The sequence below is a fragment of the Mustela nivalis genome, assembly GCF_964662115.1.
Source record: "Mustela nivalis genome assembly, chromosome: 12".
Classification (NCBI taxonomy): domain Eukaryota; kingdom Metazoa; phylum Chordata; class Mammalia; order Carnivora; family Mustelidae; genus Mustela; species Mustela nivalis.
The window spans coordinates 28,134,995-28,155,353 of NC_139031.1; the positions used below are offsets into that span (position 1 = coordinate 28,134,995).

General features: G+C 36.0%; 1 protein-coding gene across 3 annotated transcripts in view; it reads left to right on the forward strand.

Moving 5' to 3' along the window:
• Positions 1-20,359, forward strand: part of FAM3C (FAM3 metabolism regulating signaling molecule C) — a 193,833-nt gene that overhangs the window by 160,665 nt on the left and 12,809 nt on the right. For all 3 annotated transcript variants that reach the window (XM_082692703.1, XM_082692701.1, XM_082692702.1), the window contains exons 4-8: positions 4,641-4,670; positions 5,837-5,960; positions 15,222-15,280; positions 16,424-16,474; positions 18,732-18,816. In XM_082692703.1, coding sequence (XP_082548829.1) covers positions 4,641-4,670; positions 5,837-5,960; positions 15,222-15,280; positions 16,424-16,474; positions 18,732-18,816 — 349 coding nt within the window. The remainder of the gene's footprint in view (positions 1-4,640; positions 4,671-5,836; positions 5,961-15,221; positions 15,281-16,423; positions 16,475-18,731; positions 18,817-20,359) is intronic.

The following is a 20,359-nucleotide window of genomic DNA, read 5'->3' on the forward strand; positions in this document are numbered from 1 at the left end:
CAATTAGTTGAGATTACTAAAATACATTATGATTTTTTAAAAAACAAGTTTTTCACACAACCTTTTGAGATAATTGTGGGTAGATGCACATGCATTCGTGAGAAGTAATACGTAGCGATCCTGCCTAGGATCTTACATAGTTTCTCATACTCGTGACATCTAGCAAACAAGCGATCTACAATGTCACAACCAAGATATCAATGTGGAAACAACATGTGTGTTTTAGTACTGATTGCATTTTAACAGTGTTAATATTCAGCATAGATACTTAACAACTAGTGAATGTATTAAACACATTCTGAATTATTTTTGTATATATAACTAGAGTACTTACTGTTCTATTGAAGTTCTGTTGAGTTGATTTATCTTTACCTTTTCAGATTTAAACCATTGGAGTGGTATAAACCTCAATTACTTGACATTATTAAAAACTAAAGTATGAAATCGTCCTGATTTCTGTAGCTTGACTTGTTGAACAGTATTCATTGATGAAACCCAAATCTGAAAAGAAAATTCTAAGTGAATTCATTTTCTCAGCTTATCCGATTAGGAGTAGATAGTAATGATTAAGCCATTAACCTTTTTCTTGAAGAAAGTAAGTGTTCAGATTCTACTTGATATGTTACTTATTTCACAGATATTGGAGACCTTTGTTTTTCAGTCATTTTAAATTATTTTTTAAGAAATGTTCAATGATCATATAAGCTGTAAAAACAACCGGTAATTAAAATTAAATTCAGTTAACGTAAAAAATTCAGCAGTGAGCTTCTTTAGCTTTCCAAAGATACCTTATATCTTAACCATATAAAAGTTCAGTTTATCTTGATGCAATTTAATCGAATTATTTATGATAAATTTTCCACATTAAAAATAAAATGGTGCCTGGCTGTTTATTTTCTTAAAATATAAAATTTTTAAACTTAAAAAAATGCAAACCAAATAAAAAAGTGTTTATTATTGTTCCTTAAAGTGAAAAGTTTTATATATTGAAAGAAATTAAGAATTAAAGCTGTCAAGATAGTTGGAGGAATACAAGTTGCAGGGAAGGAGGGATTTTTGCTGACATGCTGTGCTTGTACTCTAATGTGGAGAACATCCTGTTTTATTTGTGAAAATTGACTTGTTTGGCTTCTCAGGTGTTAAAATTCTCAGAATTGCAGGCTTAGTAGAGGGCTTTTGGTTTTGATAAAAGATAAAAATTAGTTTTCATCTGGTCGGGAAAGAACAGTCTTTCCAAGAGTTGTTTGTTATTTAAAGATTTTATTTATTTATTTATTTATTTATTTATTGAAAGAGAGAGAGAGAGAGAGCGTGCGTGTGCGGTCTAATGGCGGAGGTATAGAGGGAGAAAGAGAGAATCTCAGGAGGACTTGAGTTGAGTGTGGAGCCCAGTAGGGCTCGATCTCAGGGGATCGTGGATGCCCTGAGCTGAAATCAAGATTTGGGTGCCTAACTGACTGAGCCACCCAAGTTCCCCTGTTTCTTGTGTTTTTTTTTTTTTTTAAACCTTTAGCATCTTTTCTCTTTACTCTTACACAAAGTAAATGGAGGTGAAGTTATGTATTTAAAAAGCCTGATGATTAAGAAACTGGTTTTCCCTAAATCCTATCCCAGTAACATTTTTTGAATTAAATAGCATTTATCCCTCTCTTCTTTTTTTTTTTTTTTTTAATCTCAAATTTTACAAGCAAACTAGTTGGACCATGTTACAGGCTCATCCCTGACTTTTCTTCTACCTCCCTTTGCTCAGCCACACTCTTCTCTGGGCGTTAGTTGATTATTGATGTCTCTGAATTCTGTCCTCAGCCCCCTGACTTTAAATCCAGTGACTTCTCTGGGTAGCCTTATTCTTTGTCAACTTTCCTGTTGGTATCTTCATCCCAGATCTCATTTAGAGCTGGGTTTGAGACTTTCCCACTTGGATCTTCTCCAAGTATCTAAAATGAACAGGGCCAACACAGACTCCCTACCCCTGTCTCCTCACTAAGCTATGAGCATCTGAGTGCAGACATGGTGTTTTTATTCATTGGTTCATGTGAATGAATAAATGAAGACTTCTAAAGCCAAGTATCCAAGAGGTAAACTTGATTTCTCCCTTTCCATCATCCCTCTGTCTGGTCTGTTCACAAGTCCCGTCAGTGTTGCTTCCTTAGTTGTTCTGAACTGGTTTACTTGTTTCAAACCCACAGTCATTAACCTTTGTTCTAGCTGCTGCATACTGTAGCAGCATCCTTGCCCTTGTGGACCCTTTGCCCTGGGAGTCTTGAATCATCTGCCATCAGAAAGGTTGTTCTGAAAGCTCCCTGTTCTGGCTTCCTGCTCTGAGCAGAACTAGCAGTTTTTATGCATGTGATCAGAGGACCTTGGACATTTCCCATTTTGTGATGCAGCATGAGTTTGGGTGCTAGAGTGAAATAGGACTTTGAAAATTATTTCTGGGGGTGCCTGGGTGGCTCAGTGGGTGAAAGCCTCTGCCTTCTGCTCAGGTCATGATCCCAGCGTCCTGGGATAGAGCCCCACATGGGGCTCTCTGACAAGCAGGGAGACTGTTTCCCTTCCTCTCTCTCTCTGCCTGTCTCTCTGCCTACTTGTGATCTCTGTCTGTCAAATAAATAAATAAATAAAATCTTAAAAAAAAAAAAAGAAAACGATCTCTGCCAGTTATTAATTATGACTTGAAGCGAATCAAATCAGCAAACCTCTCAGTTCCCAGTTTCTTTCTCTTTGAAACAGGGATGATGATTGAATCAGTAATACAGGGAAAAATACTTGGTAAGAGCACCCAGCATATATGAATGAGCTCTGTTATATTACCTCTGTTCTAATCCCACTGTCTTTCTTGTATCTTGTTACCATAAGTTAAGCATACCAGAATTTCTGATTTGAACAGTGTTTTTCGGTAAATATCTTAACACCTGCGTCTGATGATATGTGTTTGTTCAGGGCAAAGTGAAGTTGAGAATATCTAGTGTTTATGCTGCTAATTGCTCTTTGGGCTTTTATTTTCTTGTTTACAAAAGTGAGAGGGTTGGACCAGGTGATCTCTAGAATTGATGTTTCCCTTACTTTTATGACATAATTAAGGAAATTAAAAGAATGAGCCTAGAGTCCCAGCACTCTAATTTACTAAGTAACTTTTTTTTCTTCAAGCCTTTGTCCTTATCCATGAATACTTTTTGTACTTCTAGATAAGGCTTGTGTTTTTTTGCTTTATTTCATGCATTAGACTTTCTCCCTGTTACCCCATTGTCTTTATGATTTCAGTGGTGCATAATATTCTGAGTGTTTCATAGAGTTAACGAGCCTTCATTTACTTGGTCATTTTCAACCCCTTTTAAACATTTACATATTATTTTTCAGCTTTAACTTTCTGTTCTCCAGTTTGAGTTCTGGACTTAGAGGAAGTTCTCAATTATCTAAAATAGTACAGAACTAAAAGCCCAGGGGCTATTTATAGTCAAACAGCTGACAAATATTTGTGACACCACATACTCATTAGCCAAATCAGGAAGTGGCTGCCCACAGTATTATTGATGATCTGAACTGTTATCCCCTAGGCTGGGATCAGATGTTAGTGCTTTTAAAAAGCTCTAAGTGTAGATGGCCATGTTGAGATCTACTGCATTGAAGTTAAGATTTAATCATAGGGTTCTGGTTTCCTTGGACTGATAAATTATAAAAGTCTTAGTAGTTGACCTTATTTTGTTTATTATACCTAATACATTTCTATTCTAGAGAAATTAAATTCACTACCACCATCCCTCTTGTGTTCCCCATCCCCCAAATCTCCTAGCCTAACCACTGAGATAAGTTCATGTATATTCTCCAGGACTTTATGTGCATGTATACACAACACCATACTAGTTACTGAGTATATATTTAAGGTCATTTAAAGGGAAGTTTGAAATAGTGTGTGATATCAGTTACATGTGAAATCTAAAAAGGACAAACTCAGAGAAACAGTAAAATGGTGGTTAGCAGGGGTTGGAAGGGAGGTAAGGGGGAGACTTCGCCCAAAGGGTCCAAACTCCGTTATAAGATTAACAAGTTTGGGATCTCTAATGTAGCATGGTGATCACAGCCGATATTACTGTATCATATATGTGAATGTTGATTAGAGAGTAGATCTTAAATATTCTCTCCACAAGAAAGAATTGGTAACTGTGTGAAGGGAAGGAGGTGGTAGCTAATACTATACTGGTTATCATTTTGCAGTTGATAGATGTATCAGGTCAGCATATGGTATGCCTAAACTTACACAGTGTTCTATGTTGATTATGTCTCAAGAAAGCTGGGAAAAATTTAAAAAGAAATTAAGTTTGTAAGGTATCTTTCTGATTCTCATTTAAATTATAACTAGAAATAAAAATAAAATGTAAAGAAAGAATAAAATGTTCTATCAGTAATAAAATACTACCATCCGTAATTCCTCTGAATAATTGTTTGTAATGAGTTTTGTAGTTACTTTCACATTTTTTCTCTAGAGGGATATATTTTGGGTTTTTTTTTATTGTATACCAAGCAAGAATTCAGGCACTTTCATTTTTATGAGTCTGTTAGTTCCAAATATGTTTAAAAAGTGAACCCTTGACAGTAGCTTTATTCCTTCTAACAAAGAAAACCTTTTCTTTTTTTCCTAGCAAGGTCAGCATTGGACACAGCTGCACGTTGTAAGTATTTCATTTAAATATTTTGCACATGGTTTATTCTGTTTTATCTTAGGCATATGAGGACTTGTATTCAAACAATGGAGAGATTTCAGCTTGAGCAAAATTGAGTTAAAACTTTTTAAGTTACAAGGATGCTGTTTGACTGGACCACTCAACATTCTTGGTATATAACAGTATTCATAATGGATGTTTTGTTTTATTAGTGTTTTTAGTTTCGGTGGTATATAAGTACAGAAAATGTGTGAAAGAAGAATTCCTTGTTAGAAGTAGAACATGAGCAGGTATTCAGTGATGTGTTAGGCTTTTTACTCATTCTAGAGTTAACCATGCGTTGTGAGTATATGGACTAGAAATGTCAAGCAGCAATTCAAAACCTCCCCCATACTGAATTTGTGTTAAAAGATGTACTTTATATAAGAGGGAGAAAGAGAAAGAGCAAGCACGAGCAGGAGGAATAGAGGGAGAGGGAGAAAGAATCGGAAGGAGACTCCCGGCTGAGCGCAGAGCCCTATGCGGGGCTTAGCCTCAAGACCCTGAGATCATGACCTGAACTGAAACCGAGAGTCTGTTGCTTGACTGACTGTGCCACCCAGGTGCCCCTCCCCATCCTGAATTTTAAAAATAAACTTAAAAATAATTAGAAGGGAGATGGTTGGAGGATGGGCAAAAAAGGGTGAAAAGGAGTAGGAGAAATACACTCCGAGTTTAAAAATTAACAAGCCAGAGGCATAAAAGCTATAGTGTTGAGAATATAATCAGTTCTATTTTGTTAGTGTTGTCTGGTGACAGATGGTAGCTACACCTGTGAACTTAGCATAATAACATAGAGGATTGTTGAATCACTGTGTTATACCCCTGGAACTGATGTAACCTTGTTTACTAAATTAAATTTAAAACTCTTAAAAAATAAAAAAATTAGAGAAAAATACATTTACCTTCATGAGGATCAATTGCTTGTTTCATTTATGTCAATTATTAGTTTGTTTCCTAGGAAGTTCTGTTTTTCGTTTTGTTTGTTTTGTGGTTCTTTGAAACCCTCAGGGGAAAAGAAAGGCATGTATTTTAAGATATGTATTTGTTCTTACATAATGCTCTTTGTGGTTTAAGATAGGAAACAAACTGATGAGAGTCTACTAATACTTTTTTAAAAAAATTTCTCCCTAAAGCTACAAAACCTCCCAGATATAAATGTGGAATCTCAAAAGCTTGCCCTGAGAAGCATTTTGCTTTTAAAATGGCAAGCGGAGCGGCCAATGTGGTGGGACCCAAAATCTGTCTGGAAGACAATGTGTAAGTATTTATCAGTTTGGAAGTATATGGTATGGTGTTAAATTACAACAACTTGTACCTGAGTTTAATGGATCTTTTGAAAATGTATTGGGCGGGGTGCCTGGGTGGCTCAGTGGGTTAAGCCGCTGCCTTTGGCTCAGGTCATGATCTCAGGGTCCTGGGATCGAGTCCCGCATGGGGCTCTCTGCTCGGCAGGGAGCCTGCTTCCTCCTTCTCTCTGCCTGCCTCTCTGCCTACTTGTGATCTCTCTCTGTCAAATAAATAAATAAAATTAAAAAAAAAAAAAAGAAAATGTATTGGGCGTATTTTAAAGAAAATGGCAAGCGGAGCGGCCATTTTAAAGAAAAGTGATTTGTTTTCATGATACGATTTTTTCTTCCTCAAATTTAAAGAGCCTTAAAATTCTGAAATTTCATAGTAGAGTGACATAAGACTGCAGCATTTATCCAGCTTCCTCTGAAGACCAGGGATTTCCTCTGTGTAAATCCTCTTGATCTGTGCTGTCCCATCTGGTAGCCATAGACACGTGCGATGCTTTAATCCTGATTCTTAAGTAATCTGGGAAAAGTTAATTCATTTAAATGAATTAAAATTAAAAAGTTAGTTCCTCAGTCACTCTAGCCACATTTCAGGTGTTCGGTGGCTGCCCGTGGCTGGTGCCTGCCCCGCCGAACACCCAGCATTTCTGCCGTCGCAGGAAGTCCCATTTGACAGCACTGCGCTTGGTAATGAAAGCGCTGCCTTGCGAGCCCTTTGTTTTAACTGTGTGTGAAATAACCCAGTGCTGACCTCCCCCTGTTGCGACACACAGCTGTGTGCCACTTCCCGGAATGGTTTTCTGTACTGAGATGCTCTACCAAGTCAGTTTTTAAGTTTTTAGTCTCCTGCCTCACTTGTATGTGAAGTTGGAGTCTGAAATCACAAGCCCTCCTTTTAGTGGGTTGCCCTGAATCTGCTCCTCCCTGGAGAGTGAGGCGGATGAGCTGTGCCGAGCCGCGGGTGAGATGCAGAGCCAAGGGCGTGGGTGAGATGAGGTTGAGGAATCCGGGCCAGGCCAGTGGGAACTTAAGGGCCATGCAGGTAGGGAGATGGCATCTTTTTCTGAGTGTTTGAGTCATCGAAGGTTTTCATGATTTCATTTATGTTGAAAAAATTATCTGACTGATGTATAAAATGATTTGAGAAGCAGAATAGAGAGAACAACTGGAAAGCCTTTGCCAGTTGCTTCCAAAGCTCTTTGACTCTGCTCCTCTCCACAATGTAACAGAGTTTTCTTCATGCACATTCACTAAATATATAAATAGATCTAAAAATATGTAAGTAGAAATTTTAATATTGACGGCACATGCCCTGAGTACATGCACACTCATTTTGGGGATGACCAGTCCAGATCAGTGCTTCTGAGTGGGGATGATTTTTCTTCCTGGGGGGCATTTATCAAGGTCTGTAGGCGTTTTGAAAGGTCGTAGCTACAGTGGCAGTACTTGCGAAGGCTGGCGTGCTCTGACGTGTTCCTCCAGTGTGGCAGGACGGCCTTTCTACATGAGTTATTACGTCCATAATGTCATCATAGGCTGATTTTGAGATAGCCCAATATAGACAAAAGATGATATTAAGATTCAGGGGTGGTTATGGTTTTAAGGACAGATTAGATGCATCAGATATATTTTGGAGATTAACATGGATTTCAAACTTCTCATTAGTTTGGAATAGAAAATCCTGGGTATAAACATCAAGTGTCACCAAATACAGAAATTGTAGCTTCTTTTTATTTTGCTTTAGAGAACCCATTATACAGCTTTTATTTTAGGCATATACTCATTTGATTTTCAGTTTACATGAAGTTGATATTATGATAATACCTCACCTTTTATTATAATATTAATGTTTGGTATAGGAATATATAGCAAACTATTTTGATGGATTTGTTCATTTGCTTTACCTTGAGGATGTTTTTGACTGTAAGGATCAAGACGTAAAATCAGGGAGAGTGTATAAGTACTTATATAACCATTTAAAGTATAACCATTTAAAAATACAAAAACCATTCTAAGCTCATAAATAATAAAACAAACAAACAAACAAAAAAAAACCCAAATAAACAGGCAGTTGGCTAGATTTGTCCTAAGGGCTGTAGTTTGTTAAACCCTGCTCTAAACTAGTCATTTTAAGATGTGGTAGTTAAAACATAAACTAGGCCTTTGAAACAAAACTATGTTCAAAGATGTGGAATCTGTCTACAGATTATATAGTTTTTTCTTTAGATTTTTGTCTGGAGGTGTGGAACGGTGGTGGGGGAACCTTCATGAAAGATAAAAGAAAACATTTCCACTTGTGTTAATAAGACCGGTTTATATATTTATAAACTTACATATTTAAAAATCTTCGGTCGTTTGTCATTTCCTAGTTACAGGATTTCCCTGCCTTCCAGGTTTTAAAACTTGATTGGCTGCTGCCCTCTTGTGGGAAGCCTGTGCCGGACTCCTCTGTTGCGTGTGTTTCTCTGCTTTGAGAGACTCAGCAGCATATACTCCATGATGGGGAAGACACTGGGAAATTGTAGCTATTAACAATTAAGACACCGGGGTACATAATTATTAATGTAACAGGTTAATCATAGCTGTTGCTTCTTAACACTAATGATGGAGTTCGGGAATATATTTCTCACAGGAGCAGAGCAAATGCATTTTGAAACTCCCCTCTTTTGGGCAGCACATTTAGGTGGTTTCCTTTCCACATTTAGTTGGATCACCTTTCAGAACTACTCTTGAATACACATGGAAAAAGTCTATGCTTAATTGCATGTAAATTTTAGAGAATGAAAAGTGAGATTTTGAAGGCAGATATGCAATTCATATGGTTAGTTATGTGCTACTAAGCTTTTCAAAATCAAATTTCTATGCTTCTTTTTAAATGGACCTTCAAGTAGAGTTTTTTTTTTAACTCTGTATTTTGAAATAATTATAGAAATCACAGACAATTGCAAAGATCGTATGGAGTAGTTCTGTGTATTCTATACCAGTATCCCCGTGATTGTATCTTAATTAGAGTACAGTATCAAAGCCAGGAAAATGGCATTGGTACAGTGTGTGTCATTTTACCATATGTGTAGATATATGTAGCCAATACAGCAATTAAGATGCAGAATTCGCCAATTGCCACAAAGATCTCTTTTATACTACCCTGATATCATCACCCCCCAGAATCACTGACCCCTGGCAACTACTCAAACATCATTTCTATCATTTTGATGCTTTGAAATGTTCTAGAAATAGTATCATAAAATATGTGACTGTATGAGATTGGCTTTTTTCTGTTCATTTTTATCTATTTTTTTTTATTACCACAATTTGAGAATTCTTGAGATACATTCTAGATATGAATCCTGTTGTCAGATACGTGGTTTGTGGCTGTTTCCTCCCAACCTGTAGCTTGTCTAAACATCATTTTTACTGGGATCTTTTGTAATGCCAAAGTTTGCAGTTTTGATTAGTTCCAATTTATTTATTTATTTTTTTTCATGGATGTGCTTTGTTGTTTGTTCATGGATTGGTGTCAGGTCTAAAAATCATTCATGGAGTCATAGGTTTCAAAGATGTTCTTCTGCATGATTTTCTAAAATTTTTACAGTTTTATGTTTTACAATTAAATGTATGATCCATTCTACATTAATTTTTGAAAAAAGAATGAGATGTAGGTTGAGGTTCAGTTTTGGCCTATGAATATCTAGCTGCTTAAGCACCATTTGTTGGAATGACTGTCCTCCCTCCATTGAATTGGGTTTGCTCCTTTGTTAGAAAATAAGTTGGCTAAATTTCAACTGATGCATTTTTTGGTTCCACTTGGCCTTGGGTTCTCTATTCATTCCATTGATTTATATATTTATCTGTCCACTAATACCACGTGCTCTTGATTATACTAGTTATGGAGTAAATCTTTATATTGGGTAGAATAATTCCCCCCCCCCCCAATTAGGTACTTTAGTTTTTTTGCCTTTCCATTTACATTTTAGATAACCTGGCCTCTATGCACAGAAAATCCTCCTGGAATTTTTTTTTAGGAATTGTGTGAAATCTGTATATTAATTTGGAGAGAATTGACCATCTTTACTATTCAGTTGATGAATATGGCATTTCTCTTTATATATTCTTCATTATCTTCCATTACCATTTTTGTGGGTTTCAGCTAACAAGTCCTATACAAGCTTTATTAGATTTATACCTAAGTATCCCCCATTTTTTGAGCAATTATAGGTGGCACTGTATTTTTTTTAAATTTTTATTTATTTATTTGATAGACAAATCACAAGTCGGCAGAGAGGCAGGCAGAGAGAGAGAGAGAGAGAGAGAAAGAGAGAGAGGAGGAAGCAGGCTCCCTGCTGAGCAGAGAGCCCGATGTGGGGCTCAATCCCAGGACCCTGGGATCATGACCTGAGCCAAAGGCAAAGGCTTTAACCCACTGAGCCACCCAGGTGCCTGGTGGCATTGTATTTTTAATTCATATATTGTTAGCATATAGACACACAATTGATTTTTGTGTGTCAGTCTTGTACCTTGCTAAGTTAATTTATTACTGCTAGGAGTTTTGTTTTTGTTTTTGTAAATTCCTTGGGATTATCCATACAGACAAACATGTCATCTGCAAATAAAGACAACTTTAGTTTTTTTTTTTTCTGATTTGTATGCCTTTATTTTCTTCTCTTGCCTTATTGCATTGGTGAGGATTTCCAATGCTGTGTTGAATAGTGATGATGAGAATGGACATTCTTGACTTGTTGCTGATCTTAGGCGAAAAAGTATTGTCCTTCACCATCCAGTATGAGGTCAGGTGTAGATTTTCGTAGGTGTTCTTTATCAAGTTGAGGAAATTCTCTATTACTAGTTTTCTGGGACTTTTTATCATGAATGGGTGTTGAATTTTGTCAGAATGCATGTTCTGTATTAAGGTGATTATGTGATTTTTCTTAAATCTGTTAATATAGTAGATTATATTAACTATTCAAATGTTAAAACACCTGTGTATTCATAGGCTAAACCTCACTTGGTCATGGTTTATGGTTTTTTTAATATAATGCTGAATTCTATTTACTAATGTTTTGTTAAGGAGGATTTTTGCCTATATACTAATGAGGCATTTGGCTTGTAGTTTTCTCGTGATGTCTTACTCTGGTTCTAATATTGTAATACTGGCTTTATAGAATAAATTTGGAGGTATGCTGTTTTCTGAAAGAGTTTTTGTAGAGGTAGTGTTAATTCTTTCTTAAAAACTTTTGGTAGAAGTCTCCAATAAAACTGTTTAGGCTTGGAGATTTTCCAGATAGGTGAGTTGATAAACTATGAATTCAATGTCTTTAGTAGTTACAGGACTATGTAAATGATCTGTTTCATAATGGATGAATTGTGTTAGTTTGTACTTCTTGAGAAATTGGTCTAATTAATCTGAGTTGTCAGATTTACATGGGTAAATCCTTCATAGTATTCCTTTATCCTGTTGATGTCTGCAGTGTCTATGATGCTATCCCATTTCACTTTTGATATTGGTGATTTGTGTCTTCTCTTTTTTTCTGTCACTCTTACTAAAGGATTGTTAATTTTATTGGCCTTTCTACAGAACAGGCTTTGTTTCATTGATTTTTGCTGTTTTAATTTCTTTCCTTTACTTACTTTAGGTATATGGCATTCCTTTTAGTTAAATACTTAGTGTTATATATTCCTCTCTGTACTCTTTTAGCTATGTCTCACAAATGTTAATAAATTGTATTTTCATTCTTTTCGATGTATTTTTTGATTTCCCTTCAGACTTCCTCTTTGACCCATGGATTATTGAGAAGTGTGTTGTTTAGCTTCCAAGTGTTTGGAAATTTTCCTGTTATCTTTCTGTTACTGATTCCATTGTGGTTTAAGAATACACTTGGTGTGATTTCAAATTTCTTTAAAAAATATTGAGGGGGCGTCTGGGTGGTTCAGTGGGTTAAAGCCTCTGCCTTTGGCTCAGGTCATGATCCCAGGGTCCAGGGATTGACCCTGATATTGGGCTGGCTCTCTGCTCAGCAGGGAGCCTGCTTCCACCTCTCTCTCTCTGCCTGCCTCTCTGCCTACTGATCTTTGCTTGTCAAATAAATAAATAAAATCTTTAAAAAAATATATTTTGTGACTCATGATACGGTCTACCTTTAGTATATGCTCCATGGACACTTGAAAAGAATGTGTATTCTTTTCTCGTTGGGTAGAATGTTCTTTAAATGTCAATTAGACCCTGTTGTTTAATACTGTTGAGTTCTTCCATACATTTGGTAATTTTCCATTGATCAGTTGTTGAGAGAGCACTGTTGATGTAACCAGCTGTGACTGTAAATTTTCTGTTTCTCCTGTCCATTCTATCTGGTTTTGAGTCACCCAGTTTGTACCTCAGTTGCCTGATATATACACATGCAGGTTTACTCTGTCTTGCTGAAGTGACCTTTTGATGAAGTGACCTTTATCCCTCTCTGTCTGGTCATTTTCTTTGCTCTGGGGTCTGTTTAATTGGTGTTAATACAGCCGCTCCTGCTTTCTTTTGTTTAAGCAGCTTTTTTGAGATATAATTCCCATGCCATACAATTCATTCATGTAAAGTATACAGTCGTGTTTTTAGTATATCCACAGATATGTGCAACCAACTCTGCAGTCAGTTTTAGAACATTTTTATACCTCAAAAAAAAAAAAATTATGTCCTTTAGTTGTCTTGCCCTTCTACCCCATCCCCATCTTGTTCCACTCCCTTCTCCCCCGCTCCCCAACCAGCCCAGAGTAGCCATATTTTACTTTCTGTCTCTGTAGAGTGACTTAAGTGTTTGGGACATACTATATAGAAGGTATTTTATAATATGTAGAGATTCCTTTGTCATCAGCCTCTTCACTTAGCACAGGTTTCAAGGTTCATCCATGTAGCATCTATCAGTACTTCATTCCTTTTTATGATGGAATAACCCTCCATCATGTATAGATATATCACGTTTTGTGGATTCGTTCGTCAGTTGATGGACATTTGGTTTGTTTCCACTTTTTGGCTATTATGAATAATGTTTCTATAAACATTTGTATGAAAGTTTTGTATGGACATGTTTTTTCATTTTTCTTGTATATGTACTTAGGACCGGATTTGGGTTCATATAGTAATTCTATGTTTAGCTGTCTGAGGAGCTGCCAGATTATTTTCTGAAGTGGCTGTTCCAGTTTACCTTCCAGCAGCAGTGTAAGAGGGTTCCCGATTTTCCACGTAACACTGCTTCTTATCTGACTTACTGATTACAGCCATCCTATCCTGCTGGGTGTTGAGTGGTATCTTGTGATTTCATTTTGGATTTCACTGATGATTAATGATGATTATTTATGATTATTAGTGATGATTATTTAACATCTGTTTATTTGCTTGTTGGGCATTTGTGTATCCTCTTTGGGGAAATGTCTATTCAAACCTTGCTTATTTTTTTAAAATTGGATTCTTTATTATTGAGTAGTAATCCTTTGTTCTTCTGATTAATGGTTACATGATTTTTCTTTTTTCTACTCTTTCACATCTTATCTACTGTATCATTATCTTTTTTTTTTTAAAGATTTTATTTATTTATCAGAGAGAGAGAGGGAGAGAGAGCAAGCACAGGCAGACAGAATGGCAGGCAGAGGCAGAGGGAGAAGCAGGCCCCCTGCTGAGCAAGGAGCCCGATGTGGGACTCCATCCCAGGACTCTGGAATCTTGACCTGAGCCGAAGGCAGCTGCTTAACCAACTGAGCCACCCAGGCGTCCTGTATCATTATCTTTAAAGTAACTTTCTTGACCTGAAACCCGTAAAACTAATCTAGGAAAAAAAGCTTTATGACATTGGTCTGGGCAATGAATTTTTTGGGTAAGACACCAAAAACCTAGGCAACAAAAGCAGAAGTAGACAAATGGAGATTATATCAAACTAGAAAGCTTTTGTACAGAAAAGGAAACAATCAAGAGAATGGAAAGTCAACCCACTGAATGGGAAAAAAATATTTAAATGATGTATCTGATAGATTAACATCCAAAATATGTGAGGAACTCCTGCCACTCACTAGCAAAAAAACAAATAACCTGATTAAAAAATGAGTAAAAGGCCTGAATAGACATTTCTCAAAAGAGGAATGCAAATGGCCAACGGGTATATGAAGTGGTGTCTTACTCTTTAAATGAAATGTCATCCAGTGTTTGTTAGAACAGCATTCACTATCACTTGAAACCATACGTTTGCTGCCGATCTAAATTCTTTGAAAATCAACATACTGTGTGAGAATCAGTTGGCTCTGAGGCTATATAATGAAATATTATAGCTTTTATTATTTGTGAAATTGTGTGTTACAGAATCCTTTATATCAGTAAAGTTTATAATAAACTTAGGCACCTACCTGTATGTGTGTAGGTATGGATGTCCGCTATATGGACATGGGTGTGTCTGTGTGTGTATTCCCATATATGCGTCCTTCCCCGTCTCCATCAATCTCAAACCAGTAGTTAATCATTGAATAGTACATCACTGGCAGTATTAGCATTACCTTGAATTTTTAGAATTGCAAACACCTACAATTTTAGTTTACTAATTCTAATTCAGCACACTGAACCGATACAAGCAAGTGTTCCACTCAACTCTTCTATTTCATAGAATCATGGTGGTCTGTAAGCTGCGACTGGGTGTTAATTACCTCAGATGTAACAATACAAGTGACTGTGGTTAGATGCAGTAATTAAATGAATAGAAGATTCTTCTGGGTACAGAGAAAATTTACATTGATAATCACTAAGAATGTTCTCCTTGCTTTCAGATTATAAAAACATCTCACTTCTGTTTCATGTCACATGGATATTGCAAAGAATAGATAAGAGATTATCAATTGTTTAATCACCCTTTGAGAATCGCGCAAAATATGTGCACCATTGTTTTAAGGATTTTCTAAGATCCTATTTCATAACCTGACACCAAGTGGCAAAAAATGGTCTAGTACTTGGGCCCTGACACTTTTTAATATATTGATGTGTGAAATCTTACTTAAGAACGTTGCTTTAAAATTGTTTAATATTAGACTGTCTTCTCTGATGTAGTAGAGATCTTTTAATCTCCATTGCATTTCTTAAACAATTATGTGTATATATAATTTCTCCAGCTTTTTTTTTTTTTTTTTTCCGGGCATGGCTTTATTTCTCTGATACATGTTTATGTTAAAGTATCTAATTCTAAATTTTGTCTTGACTTTTCTCCTTCAGTTTAATGAGTGGTGTTAAGAATAATGTTGGAAGAGGGATCAATGTTGCCCTGGTAAATGGTAAGAATAATTTTACCTTACAGATGTTATCAGTGGATATTCGTGTGGCCCAAAGTAAAATGCCCTCTATTATCAAGGGATCAGGTCAGAAAGTGCTACACTTGAGACTAATGCCTTCTTCCCACCTTCCTCCTAAAAAAAACCACTATACATGGAGACCTGGTGTCTGAGTGTGAGAGTGTGCTTTCGTGGAAGCATCCCACTCACTGTGCGGTGTGTGGAGAGTTTCCCAGGGGACTGTCAGGCTAAAACCCATCTAACATTAAATTGACGAATTCTGAAGATGTTGGATTCTAACACCATGAAGACAGAGTGGCACAAGGTTGTGTAAATGACAAGGGGGCTGGACTAATGGACGGCGTGGGGAGAGGGGTGAAGAATAAGAATTAATTGTAACTTTTCAGTATTGTCCACATTTGTCACTTATGTTCATTAGTGGAAATAAGTTCTTTGAATCCTGAAGGTCTCAAATGTTCTTACAAAACCAAATCTGAAAATATGAACCCATGAAATAAGGCCTGGCTGCATGCTTGTCTTTTTCTTCTGGTACAATAATCCTGTAAGGCTGTGTAGGGCAGTTAGCAACCACAGCCACTTTACCCAGTTCTCAGTATAGGAAAATATTTTTTATTTTTTTCACAACAAAAGATAAGTTTCTGCATTTTTGCTTTCAGTTTCTTATATAGAAGGTTCTGCGTATATTTGTCTAATTGATAGCAAAAAAATACAGTTTAAAAGGGAAATCTGAAAAAATTTTAAATGTTGGCTTTAATGGTAGAAAATGTCATCAATTCATCTTGTTTTAAAAGGTTTACACATTTTTTGGCAGTTCCTAAATAAGGGACGACGGTAACATGTAAGGACGAAACCTATCTAACTGAATTTAAGTGGTCTACACTCAGCTGTGAACTTGAGTTTGCTGCTCCTTGGCTTATATAGATTCATGAGAAAGTCCAGAATTTCAGTTTATCCAGAAGTTAGTCTTAGAGATATATTTCAGGTGCATACAGTTCAGATTTTAAGTCTTTCTCAAAATAATTCTTTCTCTGCTAAGGAATCCACACCCATCACTGGATAAGATCACTTGTGGTATACAGTGTATATTTCAGTTGCATAATCTGACATGAGTTCCATCTCTTTCAGGGAAAACAGGAGAAGTATTAGACACCAAATATTTTGACATGTGGGGAGGAGGTAAGTGTGATAACACATAACTATTCTGTTGCTCGCACTGACTGACTTCTTAAGCCTCCTCAATTTAATATAGCCCATTAATGAGAGATTGATGGTGTGTTTGTGTTAGTTCATTTTCTCTTACTTTTCACTAAATATCCAGCTGTTTTTAAGTATAGGTCATATTGCATATACTTTGCTTTTTTATAGAAATTGGGTGTGTGATTAAGAGCTACTAACAAAATTGAGATTGTAAAAATCTGAGTCCTATTTTCTGCAGGACAACTAATTGAAAGCCTTGGATCCTTTAAGTTTCTGACTAAAATTTTTTAAAAAGAATAAGTAATTTGGAGAAGGGCACAAGCCATTAAAGCATTTTTAACTGAATTCGGGTTTTTTTTTTTTTAAGATATTATTTATTTATTGGATACAGAAAGAGAGATCACAAGTAGGCAGAGCAGCAGGCAGAGAGAGAGGGAGAAGCAGGCTCCCCAGAACAGAGAGCCCAATGAGGGGCTCAATCCCAGGACCCTGAGATCATGACCTGAGCCGAAGACAGAGGTTTAAACCACTGAGCCACCCAGGAGCCCTGGGGTTTTTTGGTTTTTGTTTTGCATATGATTTGTTAGCCTCAAAAGTAAATTATAATTAGGGTTATTATTAAAGTAGATGAATATTTGAGAGAAGGCATTTTCTTTTTAGTTCATTGCACTTAGAGTGGTTCACAGGTATCTTCCTAATGTGGAAGTTCCTGCAGGAGCAGGTGTAAGTCAGTTACCCACATGCAGAAGCAAGGACCTAGCATCTTGAACAGGAGTTTGCCCAGAAGAAATTTCTTCCTCAAAACTGATGTGAGGCCAAAACTGATTTGATCTTTTGATTCTTTTCTAAGTTGTTGGTTCAGGATATTTCTCAGCATGAAGCTGAGCTCTGCACCTCCCTGTTTCTAGCTCTTTTATGCATTCCTTAGGAGCCAGTAACTGGTAGTCTTCTTGAAATTTATGTTAAGTTTTCAGACCATTCAGCTTTTCTAATACTTCTTCAGCTTGTAATAGATGCAGTGTTTTCTCTATTTTTTAAATGAGATTAGGAAGCCTTTTCATAGCTGTCAAAAGCTGTTACAAACTTTAGATGCTGCCATCAATTTTAGATTCTAATGGCATAATTGGCCCTGCCAACATTGATTAGGAAACCCTGGAAACCTGGAGACAGTCTTGCAAAACCTTTCTTGAAATGGCCAGAAGCTCTGTTGCTTCATCACGGATAGATTAATTATGCCAAAAAGTCTCTTCAAGTGAAGAGATAGCCACAGTTGACTTCCATCTTTGCATTTAAAAGGAAGTGATTTGTTAGCTGCTTTGTTAAATTTTCTCAGAATTGAAAATGCTGTTATTACAAAATAGAATTCAGTTAGAGAACATCTTTGGAATTTTTGCTGTGGAAAGAAACTGAGTAAATTTGAAGCTTGACGTGACCCAGTTCTGAAGCAGTGTTAGATTTGGGGATGACATGGAGACCTGACATTGGAGAGTTCAAGACATAAAACAGTCGGTACTACGTGATCTCCCCCTGGTATCACCAGTGTGTTGTCACCCAAGTGGTTTATTTTTATGTTTTTGAGTATCTTGGTGCACTAGACAAAGCAGGTAATGAACATAATATTTGCCATAATTAGATATAACCTTCATTCCTTCCCCAAGTTTACAGTAATTAGATATGCCCAGAGGATCCCTTAAATCAAAGTGCACGTATGTATGCATGTGTGTTTGTGTGTGTGTATATATTTATATAATTTTTTAAGAAATTGAAGAACCTTTTATGAATTAGATAGAAGCTCTGTATCCTCCACTTAGATAAGTACCCGTACAAACAATTTTACGTACGCTCTGAGAATCCGTGAGCTTTTCTTCTACCCTCCTTCCTCATCCCCTGTCAAGTTTCTTTTTTCAAATTTTAAGTCATGCTTTAATACAACTTTGCTGTGGTTTTTTCATTTAACCTCTGGAATATCAGTACAAAAGACACATAGGATCAGTCAGGGTTGGGAAATTCTAAATTGGTGGTGGGATCGATCCTATTAAAGGACAAAGTTCAGTTTTTAACCTGTTCCTAAGATGTATCTCCCTTCTGGTTACTCTCCATTTGAAATTATTGATTTGCAAATGCTTTATATTTTAGTTAATATTAACTTTTAAGAGGTTATCATGATGGCTAGTCACTAAAAAAAAAAAAAAAAACCAAAAACTCAAAGCCATTGATCCTTTCTTTTTTTCTTCAGATGTGGCCCCATTTATTGAGTTTCTGAAGTCCATACAAGACGGAACAATAGTCTTAATGGGAACTTACGATGATGGAGCAACCAAGTATGTAAACTTAAAAATTCATATTATTTTTGGAACTATAATTAATTACAAAAGCAATACATTTTCAATGAAAAAAAAATAGAGCAAAGTAATCAAATTCCAGATAAACACGATTAACCTTTTTTATCTGCTTCCTTCCTTCTGTATGTTTGTCAAACATAAGATCCACATACCTCAAGTTTGTTACACTCTTTTCTGTTTTTAACAACCTTGAATTGTTTTCTCTAACGTTAATATTCTTCTAGTAGCATTTTTCATGACCTACCAACAGTTGATCATATGTCCCCCCCTTTATCTAAAGTTTCCCTATTATTGCCACATTTTTTTGTATTACAAATAACATTTTGATAACACCCTTTTCCATAAGTGCTTTTGTACTTTCGATTATGTCCACTGTGAAAGAAGAAGTGTGATATGTTTTTCATAATGTTTAGTAAATACGAATTTATAACTTTCTTCTTAAAAGTGTATATGTTGTAAAATTTGGAAAATACAGAAAAGCACAAAGAAAAACAAGTTATAAATTCATCTATTCAGTGATAACCACTGATAATTTAGTTTCCATCTCTAGTTTTCTTTCTTTTTTTTTTTTAATATTTTATTTATTTATTTTACACAGAGAGAGAGAGATCACAACTAGGCAGAGCAGCAGGCAGAGAGAGAGAGAGGGTAGCAGGCTCCCTTCGGGGCAGAGAGCCCGATGTGGGGCTCAATCCCAGGACCCTGAGACCATGACCCGAGCCGAAGGCAGCGGCTTAACCCACTGAGCCACCCAGGCGCCCCTCCATCTCTAGTTTTCTTAATATACATATTTTCTTCATCTTAAATATTTGGAATGCTAGTGGTTATAGCATTTTTAATTTATTTATGTGGTGAATATTTTCCCATAACACTAAATAGTTTTGATAACAAAATTGTTCATGTTCATTTTAAAATCATGACGCATGCTTAAGAGTTATATATGAGTTATATATGAGTTATATATGAGTACCTCATATAACTCTTAAGCATGCGTCATGATTTTAAAATTTATTTAATAAAATTCCTACTGCTGGACCCTCAGGCTATTTCCAAATTTTCATACTTAGCAAAAACGTACTATCTTAAAAATTGTGAATAATCATCTTTATTTCCTTAAGACAGATTTTTTTGAGGTAAGGTGTTGAATTAAAGGATGTATATGTTTCTAAAAACGAATTTTTAAAGTTTGTACCAACTTAACATGTCTCTCAGAAGTTCCAGGACACTGATTATTTTTAAGAAGTTTTGGAAAGGGGTTTTGTTAATGTTCCTTTCTTTGGTTACTGATGAGATTGCTTTTTTTTTTTTTTTCCACAAGTGTTTTTGGCTCTTTTTCTTTTAAGTATCTTGACCATTTAGGTTGACTCCTATGGATGTGTAAGAGCCTTTGGTATGTTAAGAATATTAACCATTTCTCATATGAAAATACTTTTTTTGTGTGTTTATTTTTGTTAATTTATGGTGCTTTGTGACTTTTACGAGTTTAGACTAATTCTTAGTCAAGTGTATGGATTTTTCGTTT